This window comes from Corvus hawaiiensis, chromosome 3, assembly GCF_020740725.1.
Source record: "Corvus hawaiiensis isolate bCorHaw1 chromosome 3, bCorHaw1.pri.cur, whole genome shotgun sequence".
NCBI classification, from domain to species: domain Eukaryota; kingdom Metazoa; phylum Chordata; class Aves; order Passeriformes; family Corvidae; genus Corvus; species Corvus hawaiiensis.
This window is the reverse complement of record NC_063215.1, coordinates 73774129-73788329: the sequence shown is the minus strand read 5'-3', so window position 1 is coordinate 73788329 and position 14201 is coordinate 73774129. Positions and strand designations below refer to the sequence as shown.

The window sequence follows — 14201 nt, the reverse complement described above, 5'->3', positions numbered from 1 at the left end:
TTGGTAAGATGACTGAAGCACCTCCCCTACCAAGACAGGCTGAAAAAGCTGGGTCTGTTCAGCTTGGAGAAGGCTGTGTGGAGACCTCACAGCAACCTTCCAGTATCTGAAGGGGGATACAGTGATGCCAGAGAGGGACTCTTAGTCAGAAACACAGTGATGGGACAAGGAGTAATGGGTACAAACTGAAAGACAGAAAATTTAGGTTAGATACTAAAAAGACCTTTTTCACTGTGAGGGTGGTGAGACACTGAGCAGGTTGTCCAGCGTGGCTATGGATGCCCCAACCCTGGCAGTGTTCAAGGCCAGGTTGGAGGACGCCTTGAGCAACCTGGTCCAGTGGGAGGTGTCCCTGCCCATGGCAGGGGAGGTTGGGACTGATCTTTTAAGGTCTATTCCCACACCTTAACATTCTATTATTGTATTAATTTATTCAGACATGTAACAGATCAGCCTAACTGGATAAAGAAAACGCTGGCCCTCAACTAGGAAACTAACTGCTTTTTTTCCCTCTTCCCTAACCTTAAGTTGCTTCCATCCTCTGGTAGACACCACAGCAGCAGCCTCTGCCTGCCCCGCCTCCGAGGCGGCCTCAAGCCTGGCAGGGCCCGTCGCGCCCGAAGCCTCGGGGGGCACCGCCCGCCCGGGGTTTGGGTCACTCCCGCCCGGGGTTTGGGTCACTCCCGCCCGGGGCGGAGCAGGGCCGGGCCGGGGGCGGAGCGGGAGCGGGGGCGGAGCGCCGGGGGGGAGAGGTGGGAGCGAGGGAGGAGCGCGGAGCGCAGTTCCGTCATGTCCAAGCACGTGTTTCTCACAGGACCCCCAGGTAATGGGGGCGGGAGGAACCCGGGGAGCAGGGCAGGGGCGGTGGCGCGGCTGAGGGGATGCTCTGGGACACGGCCTGGCCTGGCTGGGCCTGACTTGGCTTGGCCCGGCCCAGCCCAGCCCTCCCCTCCCCTCCCCTCCCCTCCGTCTTGCGCGGTGCCGGCGGGGCTGTGAGGCGCTTAGAGCCCGGGGAAGGCAGCTGCTGCTGGGCCCCGGCACCGGCCCGGGCTCCGAGGAAGCCCCGGGAGCGCCTCCAGCTGCAGCTGGGCCCGGCCCTGCCCGAGGTTCCGCGGCTGCAGGCCCGGAGCTCCCCCCCTCCCCCGTGTCGAGGTCAGAGCTGTTGCACTAATTATTTTTTTCCTAATGAAATGCCACTTTACGTCTCCATCCAGTCTTCCAAGGCACGTACTTTTCCAGGCGCTGCTGCTTTGTCCCAGGCTTCTGCCCTGGAGTTCAGTGTTGGGGGAAAAAAAACCACCTCCTGGACAACTTCAGTATAAACTGCTTCAGTATAATCTTGCTTCAGTATAAACTGCAGCGATTAATAATTTCCGAGAGCTCATCCTTGCTGTAACTTAATTGTAGTGATTTAGCACTTCCCCGCCTCAGTGAAGTGCAGGTGTAGGTAATAATTGGTGTCCCAGATGGGCAGGCCTTGATTGAAGCAGGGGAGTAATGTGTCATGGTAAGAGAATCTGATTATTGCGGAGGCGGAGTGGGACATAGTATGAGGGTCAAACTCTATGGTTGATAAAGAAATTAACCAGTTATTATGATTGCAGAGCTTTCCTTTGTGGTGTGGGAGTAAAGCAGTGGGCCTAATTCTTCTTTTTGTGAAGCTCTTGCAGGTGCCTGTCTTGACTGGAATTAGTTTTAAATGCTGCTGCTAGGCTGAGATAGGAATACATTCCACCCACTTCACACTGACTTTCCGTCCACTTGAATAAAGGCAGCCTTTCAGGAGATGGAGAGGTTAGGGCTGCTTAGGTCTTCTCTCTCTTCATTTATCTGAAATTGAATGTACTGTTTTGTTTAGCTAAGTGTGTAACTTCAAGCTTTCTTAAACTTAGTTTGTATCACTCTAGCTTTGTTTGGCAGTTTACTGAATTAATGTAAACAAATTAGAGATAGCAAATCCACTTAGTAAAATTAGTATAAATTCACTTACAAGAGACAAGGCCTTGAAAAGATGTTAGATACTGAGGGTGCCACATTTGTCATTTTTTTGTTGTTCAACTGCCAGGAAGCTCTCTTCTTCAAATTTGAAAAGTTTGCTGAAGGGTTTGACTAGTTGCCTTTGAAGCCACAGAGTATTTTGTCATTGGTATTGACTGTTAGGAAAGCAGTTCCTATATCTGCTTAAAGTCTAAAGTAGAAATTTGGTGTGTTCATGTTGAGATGATTTCTGTTGGCATCTTTAGGCATCTCACATTTGGTCTGTGCTCCTCATCTCCAGGAATGTGAAGGTTTATTTTGCAGGATTATTTTCTATCATCTGAAGTTTTTAGAGCAGTGATTAAAAATGAAGTGGTGGCACTAAATTTCATGAGAGGCAATAAAGGTGAGTTTAAAAGGAGATTGTTGAGGGATGTACTTGTACAATGACAAAGGAGAAAAACTGTAAGGCTGTGTGGAACATTGTCCATGTTCACATTGTAAAAGGTACGTCAGACTGTGCAAGGATATCTCCTTGTGGCGAGAGTTTTAAGGACCTGTGTTAGGGTAAGAAAATGAATTATAGGGTCAGAAGATAATTCATGGAAAAAGGGACTTGAAGAGGTTTAAAGGAGTATCAGCTGTGAGGCCAGACCAGGTTGCCTAAGGCTTTACCCAGTCATGTCTTGAAAACCTTAAAGTATGTGAAGACTGCACAGCCTCTCTGGGCAGCCTGTTTCATGGCTTCATTGGCTTCACAGTAAAGAAGCTTTTCTCTGTAACTAGTCAAAATGTGTCTTGATTCAGTTACCAGAAGAAACATTTTTCTGTTGTTGGGACTATGACTTGGTTGAGTGCTTCTGATTTCTAGGACGTCAGTGGAAGTAGCTTGTCCTTTGTGCCAGTTAGGCATCTGGTAATAGCAGTCAGCTTTGACCTTTTGATCTAAAAAGGGGGCGAAGTTAGCTCTGTTCTTAAAAGTAGTGAATATCAGTGATAGAAAGGGAGATTCATCAGTCAGTCTTCCAGCAAGCTTGGATATTGGTTTTGTATCACATATGTACCTGCCTTGTAGTAAGCTTTGAGGCCTGCTCATGCATCATCTAAGCTAACAAATTCATGGGTAGCTTGGGATATTTGTACCACTCTGTTGTGACTTCTTAAAGACTAATAAAACTTTACAGTGTCAGTACAGGATGAACTTCAAAAGATGCTTCTGTTCTTTCCTACCATTTAGAAAAAGTAATTTGCAAACTTCAAAAGTAATCAATGTTCCCACTGAACTGAATCATTACTGTGGCATTTAAAAAATGGGCTTTTAGTGCAGAAGATTAATGCTGTGTTCTTTTTTTCCCTTCTTTATTTTTAGGGGTTGGAAAGACTACTTTGATCCAGAAAGTCACTCAAGCTCTAAAATCCTCAGGTGTTCCCATTGATGGATTTTACACACAGGAAGTTAGAGAAGGTGGCAGGAGAACAGGATTTGATGTTGTCACTCTGTCTGGAAACCGAGGACCTTTATCTAGAGTCAGGTACTGAAGTTTTAATAACTGTAAGCAGCTTATTGTTTTATGCGTCTGCTCCAGTCCTTTGGCACGTTAAATGCTCTTTCTTAAGGTGATTTCCAGCACACATGGCTTTCATGGTCAAGTTCTTGCTTGGTTTTTGTGTCCTGGCTGATACCTATATTGTATATGTAGGCAGTGTCTCTGTTGCACAGTGAAATATTGAAAATGTGCTAGGCAGGGGTGTTCTCCCTTACTGGCTATTTTACACCAGATAAAGAGGAAGTACTGCTGAGCCTTTTGCTGTGAGACCAAGTCCTTTTGGGATACAGTTAAGTAGCTTATTGTGGGCAGGGAGGAAGATTTTTGTGTTTCCACTAGCTGATTTATGGAGACAGAAGTGGAAAATGAAATTGCGTATAGCATTGTTTTAAAGAGCATTTGACTGGTCCACAAAACTTGCCTGTGAATTTTAAGAAAAAAAGGGTTTCAGAGCCCCAGAGGAGGGCCTCTGAAGTGCAGAGTGCCTCTCATTCTCTCCTGATTCACTAGACTTAGATTTTCATACTTAGTGCAAAACTTAGTCTATGTCCAGTGTGACTTTAGCACCTCAATCACACAGAGTTGATGTGATGAAATAATTTGCATTCTGCTAATAATGGAGGTTCACCTAGCACAGTGTGGTACAGCACATGCAAACTGAGTATTTTTCCAAGGTTTTGCAGCCCATGCTGAGATGATACTGCTGTGATGCTGTCTGTAGTGTCACATTACAAAATTCAAAGATCTGAACTGCAGGCATGAGTTTTGATTTCAGTGTAAATATGCCTGCTGACTTTTAAGTGCAATTGTCCTTCCATACACTGTTGAAATTTGAGCTTGCCTAGTTGTGAAGGATGCATATGGTATATTTATTATCTGACAGCAAGCTATCTGCAGTATGACTTACTGCATGGTTTAGAATTTCTTTGCCTTCCTTTTAAAGAAGAGTTAAGGGGGTTTGATTTATTTGGATAACTTCTTTTAAATTCACTTGAAATGACTGCAGTGAATTCTCACTAAACTCAGTACTTAGAAGGAATTGTGTATCTCTTTTTCAACCCCAGTTCTGATTCTTCTGCTTCAAGACGTGAATACCGGGTTGGACAATATGTTGTAGACCTTGTTTCATTTGAGCAGTTGGTTCTACCTATGCTGAGAAATGTGAGTATTCTATGAAAGCTGCTGATAAACGTATGCTTTATGATAATCAGTGTTATTGGAAGGCCCTTCTACAGAGCTAGTTTTTGATATTAATTAATAGCCTGTTTCTTGGGTATTGCTGGTTCTGATTGACTTCAGGGTTAGGAAGCTGGGGGGGCAAATCTGGCTTGTTCTCTTATCGTTATTGTGGTATTGGAGAGATTGCAGTCATGTAAGCAGGACCTCCTTGGCCTGAGGAGGCAGCAGGAAGGAAGCTTCTTTCTATGCCACTGTCTCACACTGGAAAGCAAACAAAACGCACTAGTGGCTTACCATGGAAAACTGGATGGAATCAGTGGGTCCAAAAAAAGTACTTTTGCTGCTGCTCTTCTTTCTTTTTCCCTGTCTTCTTCTGATTCCCATCTTCTTACAGTAGAAGCATTTGTTTCTTGAATCCGGTGGGTAGAATACCACTGTATAAATACCTGCAGACGGATAATAGCAGCCTGATTATTTGGGATTTAGCCTGCTGCACAAGGAGTGCTCTGGCTGTGATAAGACTTTCCACACAATCTTTTTCCTATCCTTTCGCTAATATTCTGTCACTACCTTTTTCCTTCTCCTTCCTCTCTCTCACTCCAACCTTTCCCCTCTCCAAAATTAAACAAAAACAGATCTTATTTTGGCAATAACATGCCACAAACAGTGTGCAGCAGCTGCTGAACTGCACTACTAAAAAAATCCTGTTGTGATTTTTCTACACTGCCAAAGCTCAAGGGGACAAGGAAGAAGGGATTTTTTTGGTGAACTTAGAACAAAAAAAACCAAAGAGGTGCAAGGAGCAAAAATAAGATCAAGGATCTGATTCTTGTTTTTGTCAAAGAGCATTGTAGTCTGAGAGTAGGGAAGCAAGGATATTGGGCAAGGGAGAAAGAAAATAATAATAAAATGGGACAACTTTTATATGTTAAATTTCACTGTAACCATATTTATGATGTTAGTAAATAGAAAGATAGTTTAATAAAAAATACTTCATGAGGTCAGTGCTGTACTTGGAATCCATTTACCACTGAATTAAGATGAAATCCAGGAGAGATCTTCCTAGAAAAGTGCTAGCAGTGTTGAATTTTTTCCATACTTAACACAGCTTTCTGCAACTACAAGAAAGTGAAGAACTGGGGTCAGCAGAGTCGCACAGTGCATGTGCTGCTTATCAGTTTTGTGGGAATGTGGTCACACATGAAGATGGCCCAAAATGGAAGAGGAGAAGGGGGAAGATCAGAGAACTGAAACAAGGAGAGACAAATGAAGAGTGAGGGCAGGAGAGTCATAGGTATGTTCTGGTTTGATGAGAGAGCAGCACAGAATGGGCGCGTGCCCATTTAGACTTGAGGACAGATTCAGCTCTTAAGGCTTTGTTCACTCCACTGAGAATGGAATAGATCCTGCAGTGAAAAATCTCTCTGGTTCTGCAAACTTTATCAGGCAGGACTGAGTTTTTTCAGGTTTTTTTCAAAGCAAAATACTCTTCTTTCTCAATATGTGACCTAGTGCCTAGTATTGGCTTTTTGGCTCACTGATCTATGAAAGGATTTTAGATAAAACAGCTACTCAGTAGGGACTTAGCTTGAAAGGATTTTAACATGCATGCTATGCAGTTCTTTCACTTTCCCAGAAGCAAATACTTTGCCTTCACAAGGGAAGATATTTCAATTTTTCTTTTTTATTTTTTTAGTTTTTGTATAATATGGCTTGTATTGGTATGTATTCATGGATCTGTAATGGTTTTGAATTGAGTTGATTTTCTCCCCACTTCTATAAATAATGGAGTACCGTTCTCAGTCACTTTTACCAAAACAGGGTAGGCAGTGCAGTTGAAGAGTTCCTCTGCTTTGTGAGCTTCCTTTTCCTCAGTAGCAGTCACCCTTTTCTTCTCCTGGACTTCCCTGCAGCTCTAACAGCCTGCAGCATGGCACTGTTTGGCACAGTATTCACTTCATGAAAAAGCAAACAAACCACAAATGTGGTTAACTGTGTCTCTGCTACTATCCAGTGGCTAGGACTATAAAGTAAGGTATATCTCAATATATATCTTATGTGAGAGAGGCTTGCAAATGGCTTGGTTGTTATCTAGACAACTTTGAAGAAAGCCAGTAGCTCTGAGTGAAATGCTCCATCATTGCAAACTACAAGAGGAGAAACTTCCAAATATAGATTTAATGGAAGTCGTCTTTTTTTAGATACCTGGTTTGTGTGACTACTGATTACATAATTAAATGTAATCACTAAATGCATAATTCAGTGAGAAGAGTAAAGTTTTTAAAAATTGCTGACCCTCAGAATGATTGAGAGCTGCTCGTAGGCAAAGTGCAGTTCTTAATTGTCAAGTAGCTCATATGGGACCATGATGAGAATTCCGCTTTAAAGGAAATCTGGTATCATGGATATTTCCTATTGCAGTTGGTATTTATACTGTTTCCATCCTACTAAAAATCTGTCCTAAAAAAGAAATTGTAGATTTATAAGTCTGTCATTTACCAGCAGTAGCTTTGGCTTCCCACTTTCCCCAGTATTACAGTTGAATTTATTTCTTTTGGAGGTATTTCTTCTGTCAGCATAGAAATTTGCTTGTTCTTGTTCTGTTGCTTGTTCGAAGTTTTGCTGTTTACAGGCCCTTGATGCACTTTTCCACAGGTAAACCATGGTGGTGATACAGGGAAAAGAATTTGTGTCATAGATGAGATTGGTAAAATGGAACTCTTCAGCCAGGCTTTTATTCAAGCTGTTCGTCAAACGCTGGCTGGCTCAGGGGCTGTGGTGCTTGGAACTATTCCAATACCTAAGGGAAAGCCACTGGATCTTGTTGAAGAAATAAGAAGTAGGAAAGATGTTAAAGTGTTCAATGTGAGTAATATTTAATATCCTTAAAGAGCCTTCTGTTCTAGGTTACTGGTTTATATTTGGCTTGGTTTAAAAACTGTTACTGCCAATTGATAGCTGTGGGCAGCTTGCATGAAATAAGTTTTTTAGTTTTTTTCCATTTTATTCTTAATGGGCAGGTGTTCACCTTACTAAAAAAATCCCATTTGGCACTTATTGTAGCAGTCTCACACAGCTGGTTTTGCTTGTGAGGGGCTGCAGAAGTAATGCTGTACTTGTTTTAAAAGGTTTCTTTGCTGTAGTATTATTGCTGTATAGGTATTCATTATTTCTAAGAGTTAAATCTTTTAAAGTACAGTCAGATTTTTAAGCTTTTTTGTTTTTTTCCAGACTGGCTTGCAGAAATTATGCCAGTAGTTGTGTTCAAGAAAAAAAAAAAAAAGGAAAAAAGGCAGCAGTAGAGTTTTCAGGAATGATAGGAATGATTTATAGAAGAAAGACAGTTGTAAATGGAGTGTACTTTCTCTGGAGTCATTGAACCAGTTTTGGAATTCATTATGTTACTTTTATGTACATAATTTTCAGAATATTAGGGCCTCAAAGTACATTTCTGATCAGGGCGGTTCTCATAAACTTACCACAGCAAAGCATAGCCTGTTCCTAGGAGTGCATGTGTGAGGTTTCCTTAACATGAGTAAGTGTCCTTGATGCTTCACAAAAAGAAACTAAAGGCACCTCTCACTCCTTTGATTTATGTTGTTTCCTATTCAAAGCTGACTTTAAAAACTGCAGTTTTCAAAGTTCCTCAGCTTTCCTTTAATTGAGGGTCCCATCATCATCTTCAATTTCTGTTTTTATATTAAATGCTGATTTAATTATATGCTAAAGCAACTGTAGGAGCAAAGACAAGAGATTATTCCTTTCCTTGTATAAGCATCCAACTCCCTCCATTCCTTTCAGAGATAAACCTCCAGGTTTTTCCACTACCAAGCTGATGTGTGTTCATAGTCAGGCTGTTCACAGAGATGCACATAAATGTAAATTTTGTATGAATTGCTTTACAGCGGTAGGACTGGGGAAGAGGGGTTGGAGAAGCCTTGCTGAAAGTAGCAGTCATTCGGTGCTTAGGCTGCAGTCATGGCAGGGCAGTGGTGCGTGCGTTTGGTCCTCCCAGAAGAGCAAACGGGGCTAGAAAACCTTTTGAGGTTTCTACTGTCTCTTTTTATCAGGTGATACTCAGAGGGCATGGGCTACTCAGCCCTGGGTTTTCAGCTGTATCAGTCAGCTGGTATGTCTTTCTCTCAAGCACTGACTGCAGCTAGCAAAAGTCTTTCTGTAAATTTCAATGGAGCGGTGTTTTCTCTAGCTAAAAGATCTTTACTAAAACAATGACCCATCCTGTTCACACTGCTGAGATTAGGACATGCGGGTTTCTTTAATTAAATAGATCTCTCTGGTGAATCCATTAACCAAAAGCATGGATGTGAGATGTGTGACAGACTGCAGTCATTCCCAGGTGTCACAGACCTGCTAAGCTGAAGTCTTGTGCAGGAGAGCATCTGTCTCTCTTGCTCCAGTGACATACTACATGCTCTTTCCCAGCTGGTTAAAATGTGTCCGTGAGCAGGAACAGAACCTGCCCATGGGGAGTCAGAGGTGTTAGTAGCTGAAGTGAATACTGGGTCACCAGCTGTGTTCTTCAAGGGCTGTGGCATGGGGAAACCTGGAGTGTCCAAATAGCTCACAGTCAGTAATTTCTTAACTCACTTGTATGGTGCCTGGAAGTGTACAGAAGTAGGTGGCTACCTTCCAAAAGTATTCTGCCCGCTTTGTCACTTAATATGGAGTTAGGCTGCATTCAGATAGCTCATCTCAGTTTTTTCATCCTGCTCCTCGTGTCACAAGGACAGTGCTGATGAGAGAGCAGCTGTTTGGGGTTTTACAGTCCCTTCTGTCTTGAAAGCATATTTTGTTTGTGTAAATGGGCCCAGATGCCCTAAAAGCATTTGGTCCCAAATGTTTAATTTATATGTTTAGGGCGCTTAGTGATAGGAGCTCTGATATTTAACACATTTGTTGCCCAGTTCCATTTTGCTGAGAGCTAAACTTTCCAGTTAAACCACAGAGGCTCTTTTTGCACTGCCTGCGTCTGTGTAGTTTTGCAGACATGGTGGCATGAATAGGATCAGGTTATCCTTAGCAGCTGGCAGATACTAATTTTCTCCCATTTTCCCATCTATTAATTATGCTTGCATGAAACCCACTAGTGAAGTGTGGTTGCATATGACTATTAAGAAAGAAAATAGTTAAATGGATAGGAAGGAAAAAAGGTTCCATTTGAACAGATTGTACACGAGTGGTTTCCTTGACGGTATCTTTAAGTTAGGGGAAGAAAGCTTTTGTACTCCGTAGTTGCCTGCTTGGAGTCTAATTTCCTCCAAATTACATAAATGCTTAATATAAGCAGCATCTACAGTTATTTTCAACTCCTTTCTAAAAACATACCCATCTGTTTGTACATTCAGTGCAGATACTGGGAGATTTGTTCTCCCTGGGAAAGCTGCCTGCACAGAATGTCTCCAGATCTTAAGAGGAGACTTATATCTATCAAGCAGCCTTTGTAAAACAGTTTTGAAAATTTCCCAGCACTTGGCACTTTCTCTCTGCTGCTCTCACTGGACTTCTGGCATATAGGTATGGAAAAAGGATAGATAAAATGTAGTATTGTTTTTGTTGGCTGTGAGAGAGTGGGAAGAGCTATTAAATGTGCAGAAGGTCCTTTGAAAGTCAAGATATCAGTACACTTGCTGCGAGATTTAGAGTTTGGCTCATCTGTGCTGTGTGTTGTTTACCTTGGGGTCCCAATAGCCTTACTGAGGAGCATTCTTTGTTGTCTTGCTTTGTTTTTGTGGGGTTTTGTGTTTATCTTATAAAGCTTGGACTGGTTCTCAGTGACATTTTCAGGTAGATCTTCCTTTTCATTACTCTCCCCCCCCCCCCTTTTTTTTTTCAATGTCACATTTTCATTAGTCCTATGTTGATCTGCTGTCTTGAATTCAGTGAGACCACTGTCTGTAGGTTTTACAGTGTTCGTTTACAGCACTTGGATAGGATGTGTGTGGCTGTAAATAGTGGTAGGCTCCTAGGGCCAAATTCCTCAGATAGAACTGTCACCTATTTAACAACAACAACAATAATAATAGTAATACTTTCTCCTGTTCATTATTGACTGTAGTACTGGAACAGATATAAACTCTCGTGCTCACATCTTAAATGGAGATATAGGGAGTGCTATGGAACCTTGCTGGTAGGGAGTTTTATGCTGTGCATGGTGTTGTCTCCTTGTCAAACAGCTTTTCTACGACTTTGTATGAATGCTCTTACTTATTTTTTTGGCTCATGTGTCTTTGTCTGATTTCTTCCTGCCCTCTCTGCAGGGATCTGAACAGTGGGGAAAATTTCTCAGACTTTTTAAAATGAAGCTTTTGCTGATGCTTCACAGTTGCTTGTTACCCCTTTACAACTGCAGTCATCTCCCCAGGTTTTGTTTGAGTGAGTAATGCATGGCACTGTGGGTCACAGGGCTCCGGATCAGGACCCAGTCTGTCAGGAAGGGATAATTTACACACACGCAGCCCCCCAGCTCTGTGCCCCTGGGAGCTGAGCTGACTAGCAAGCACCAGCACTTGTTTGGCAGTTTACAGTCATCTGTACGTACTGGAGTGCAGATGAACCCAGCAAAAGACAGGACACCGGACTACATGGATTTTCACATATTCTGGACTTAAAGCCCAGCATTCCCATGGACTGGTCAGCCAAAGGCGTATCTCAGTGTGCTGCAGAACACCCAGCTGTCTCAAGTAGTCTTATTTCTTTTCCAAGGTGTTTCTCTCCTGTAGCAATAAGGTTTCTCAGAATACAGAGTTATGCTGCTAAGCCTGTTTTAACTTTTTTTTCTTTGCAGATGTTTTTGACTAGATCTGTCATCTTAATAAATACAACTCTTTCAAGTAATGAAGGCATAAGGACTCTATAGTAGGAAAGTTAAATTTGGTAGTTGAAAAGGATTTCTAGTAATGACAAAAGTGCATACTGGTTCTTTGAGTGATTCTTGTTAGTTACTCAAGCCTTGAATAATGCTGCAAAATACCATGGGTAATTAAATCAAAAAGATCACTAAATATTCAGTTGCAGCTTTTGTGGGTTTAGTATACTCTGTTCTCAGAAGCAGAAGAAGGCAGGTGATTGACATTCAACATTCCTGCACTGAAAAAGAAGTGCATTGGAATTTCTGCTTTGATTGTTTTTGAAGTAAACACTGGTGTAGAAGCTATTAACGAAATTACATCATTTTAATTTCTCTTTCTCTAGGTTAGTAAGGAAAACAGAAACAGCATTTTGCAAGACATCTTGGCAGCTGTGGAATCCTGCAGAAAATGAAGACCTTTTGTGTCCTGTAAACACTAAAGCTTTTATTTCAACAAAACATTACAACATTTTGTGGATGGTTTAGAGTCTGTCCTTCTTGCTTTAACCCCCTGGAGGCTTTACTGGAGCCTTTAGGGTAAGCAGGGTAAAGCTGGTAATACTCTAAAATGGGAAAATGAGATAACAGGATTGTAATTTATTCAGTTCACTGAATTAAAAAAATTGAACAGATGTGTAGCTAACATCCAGTTCTAATATGGGTGTTTGGAAGTTAAGTGGTCAACTCTGATCCAAGTTACCTCACGTGAAAAAAATTAACTGTAAAATCTGTTTGAGATCTTAGTCTTTCTGAGTGTGTTTGGACTGTTCTGCCTAGAGATCAATTCAGTATCTGGAACACAGGCCTGGTGCAACAGAACAGAACCCTGTCAAAAATGATATGAGTCCTGTCTGGTTTATGTAGGACTATTGTTGGTGACCCAGCTTAGGTGTGTCCAAGTGTGTTTTAGCATGGGTGCTGACAAATCAGCAAGTAGAGGGAATAAGCAGATGTGCTCTCTCTTCCTACCCCCCGGCAACCCTGTCTGCAGTTGCAGTATAAGAAGGGTTATCCAGAATTTCAAGTAAACTTCCTGTAGTCACGAGTGACATTTACAGAATTCCATTTTGGGAGGACAAAATAGCCAAGTCTACCCTCTCTTACATGGCCCAGGCACTAATCAATAAGAGGACTGCATTTTGAATTCATTTTCAGTTTTCTGATGACAATCATGTCCCACACCCCCTTACAAATATATATATATATAAATCTTCAAATCCATGAAGTTCATCAAATCTTGCGTTTTTCATGTTGAATTTGTTAAGTCATGATCAACTTAAAACTGCATTTGTCTATATTCATATTACAGTCTCTTATGTTTATTGATACTTATGTTTGGGTTTTTTCCTTATTCAATTCTGTACATGCTTAATGGTGAAATAAGTGTTTGAGAGTATTAGACAATGTGTTTCCCTGTGAGGAATGCAGATGTGTTCAGCAAAAGTGCTGCCAGTTAATCAGCTTTGCATGTTGTGAAAACAGAATTCCCTCCCAGGTGCACACTGTTCATTGTAAAATTTATGGTCATCTCTGGCTGAAGAACGTTGTTAAAAATTCAGTTGTTTCTTAACTTGTTTGTGTTCAGTTCAATGACTGTTAAAATGAGCAAACTATTTAAAGGCATCTTCAAGTATTATTTTGTTGAATTATTTCTGTAAAGCTGACACCCAGAGTTGTATAGGGCTAGATGGGGACAGGTATTTTCACACATGCTCTGCAAACATCTGGGAGAATATATGGAATGTCTTTTTTCTTTCCTGTACTCAGAACAAGGATCTGGTACAAGCATTGCACCTCCACAGGTGGTAGGAGATGCATGCCATGTTAAAGGATGTCATGGGCTCATTCCCTGACTGCCCTGTTAGGACTACCCTTCAGCCCAAATCCATTTGGCTGGTAGTGCTGTCTTCATCAGAAGACAGTATTTGGGAAGAAGAGAACTGCTCTTAGGGTCTCTGCTTGAGAATGTACAGCTCCTGGCTGCTTTTTGCAAAATAAGGTTGTGCCCTAAAGACACACTAACCCCTTAATTACTTCAGGCGTTTTACTCAGACAAAACACCTTTTTAGATGTGGAGGACTTGGGACCAAAGTAAACTTTTTCAGGGCTGTGTGCCATAGGTTTTTGAACAGAAACCCCTCTGCGCCTAAGTGTTGGATGCCCTCCTGTTTCAGTGTTAAATCTCTTAAGCTGTAAAAAAATATGCTGCAAAAGAATAGTTCTTTCAGTGACTAAAGAGTTACCCAAAATCTACCATGGTTTTAGTGGGACTGCTGTTGAGTCTTAAATGAGGACTGACCTTTAAAGCTAAATAAAAAATGGAGAGATTTGACACTTCTCTGGTAGAGGCCAAGGAGGGGAGTTCTGTTGGGAGTCAGTCTTCTGAATTCTTTAGTCAGTATTGCTGGGAGATCACTTAAAGTGGTGCTTATTCCCCGTAAAAGTAGATGTATTGCCCTGCATGTAGTGCCATGATGCCTACTGTAGTCCCATCATTTAGTGGCGGGGGGGGGGGGGGGGGCGGAATGCCCAAACAGTTACAGCAAGACGTTTGGGGAACTTTTGATCAGTGCTTATAGTACTTCTATTGTCTCATGGTTCAAACAACACCTTTTGTACTGAGGCTAGAT

General features: G+C 41.8%; 1 protein-coding gene across 2 annotated transcripts; it reads left to right on the top strand.

The window, feature by feature from the left end:
- Nucleotides 1-735: 735 nt before the first annotated feature.
- NTPCR (nucleoside-triphosphatase, cancer-related) lies at nt 736-13204 on the top strand. Of its 2 annotated transcripts, XM_048299888.1 has the most exons (5): nt 736-823; nt 3347-3509; nt 4583-4685; nt 7359-7568; nt 11916-13204. In XM_048299888.1, the coding sequence occupies exons 1-5, from the start codon at nt 790-792 to the stop codon at nt 11982-11984; spliced, it is 579 nt and encodes a 192-aa protein (XP_048155845.1). In that variant the 5' UTR covers nt 736-789; the 3' UTR covers nt 11985-13204. The 2 variants fall into 2 exon arrangements, with proteins under 2 accessions (XP_048155845.1, XP_048155846.1); XM_048299889.1 differs by lacking the exon at nt 7359-7568.
- Nucleotides 13205-14201: the final 997 nt, after the last annotated feature.

What these genes read in the sequence shown, in the direction of transcription:
- NTPCR (XM_048299888.1), top strand. Translation starts at nt 790, where the DNA reads ATGTCCAAGCACGTGTTTCTCACAGGACCCCCAG. An exon ending in GGACCTTTATCTAGAGTCAG is followed by an intron (nt 3,510 to 4,582) that starts GTACTGAAGTTT and finishes TCTCTTTTTCAA; the next exon opens with CCCCAGTTCTGATTCTTCTG. An exon ending in AAGATGTTAAAGTGTTCAAT is followed by an intron (nt 7,569 to 11,915) that starts GTGAGTAATATT and finishes CTCTTTCTCTAG; the next exon opens with GTTAGTAAGGAAAACAGAAA.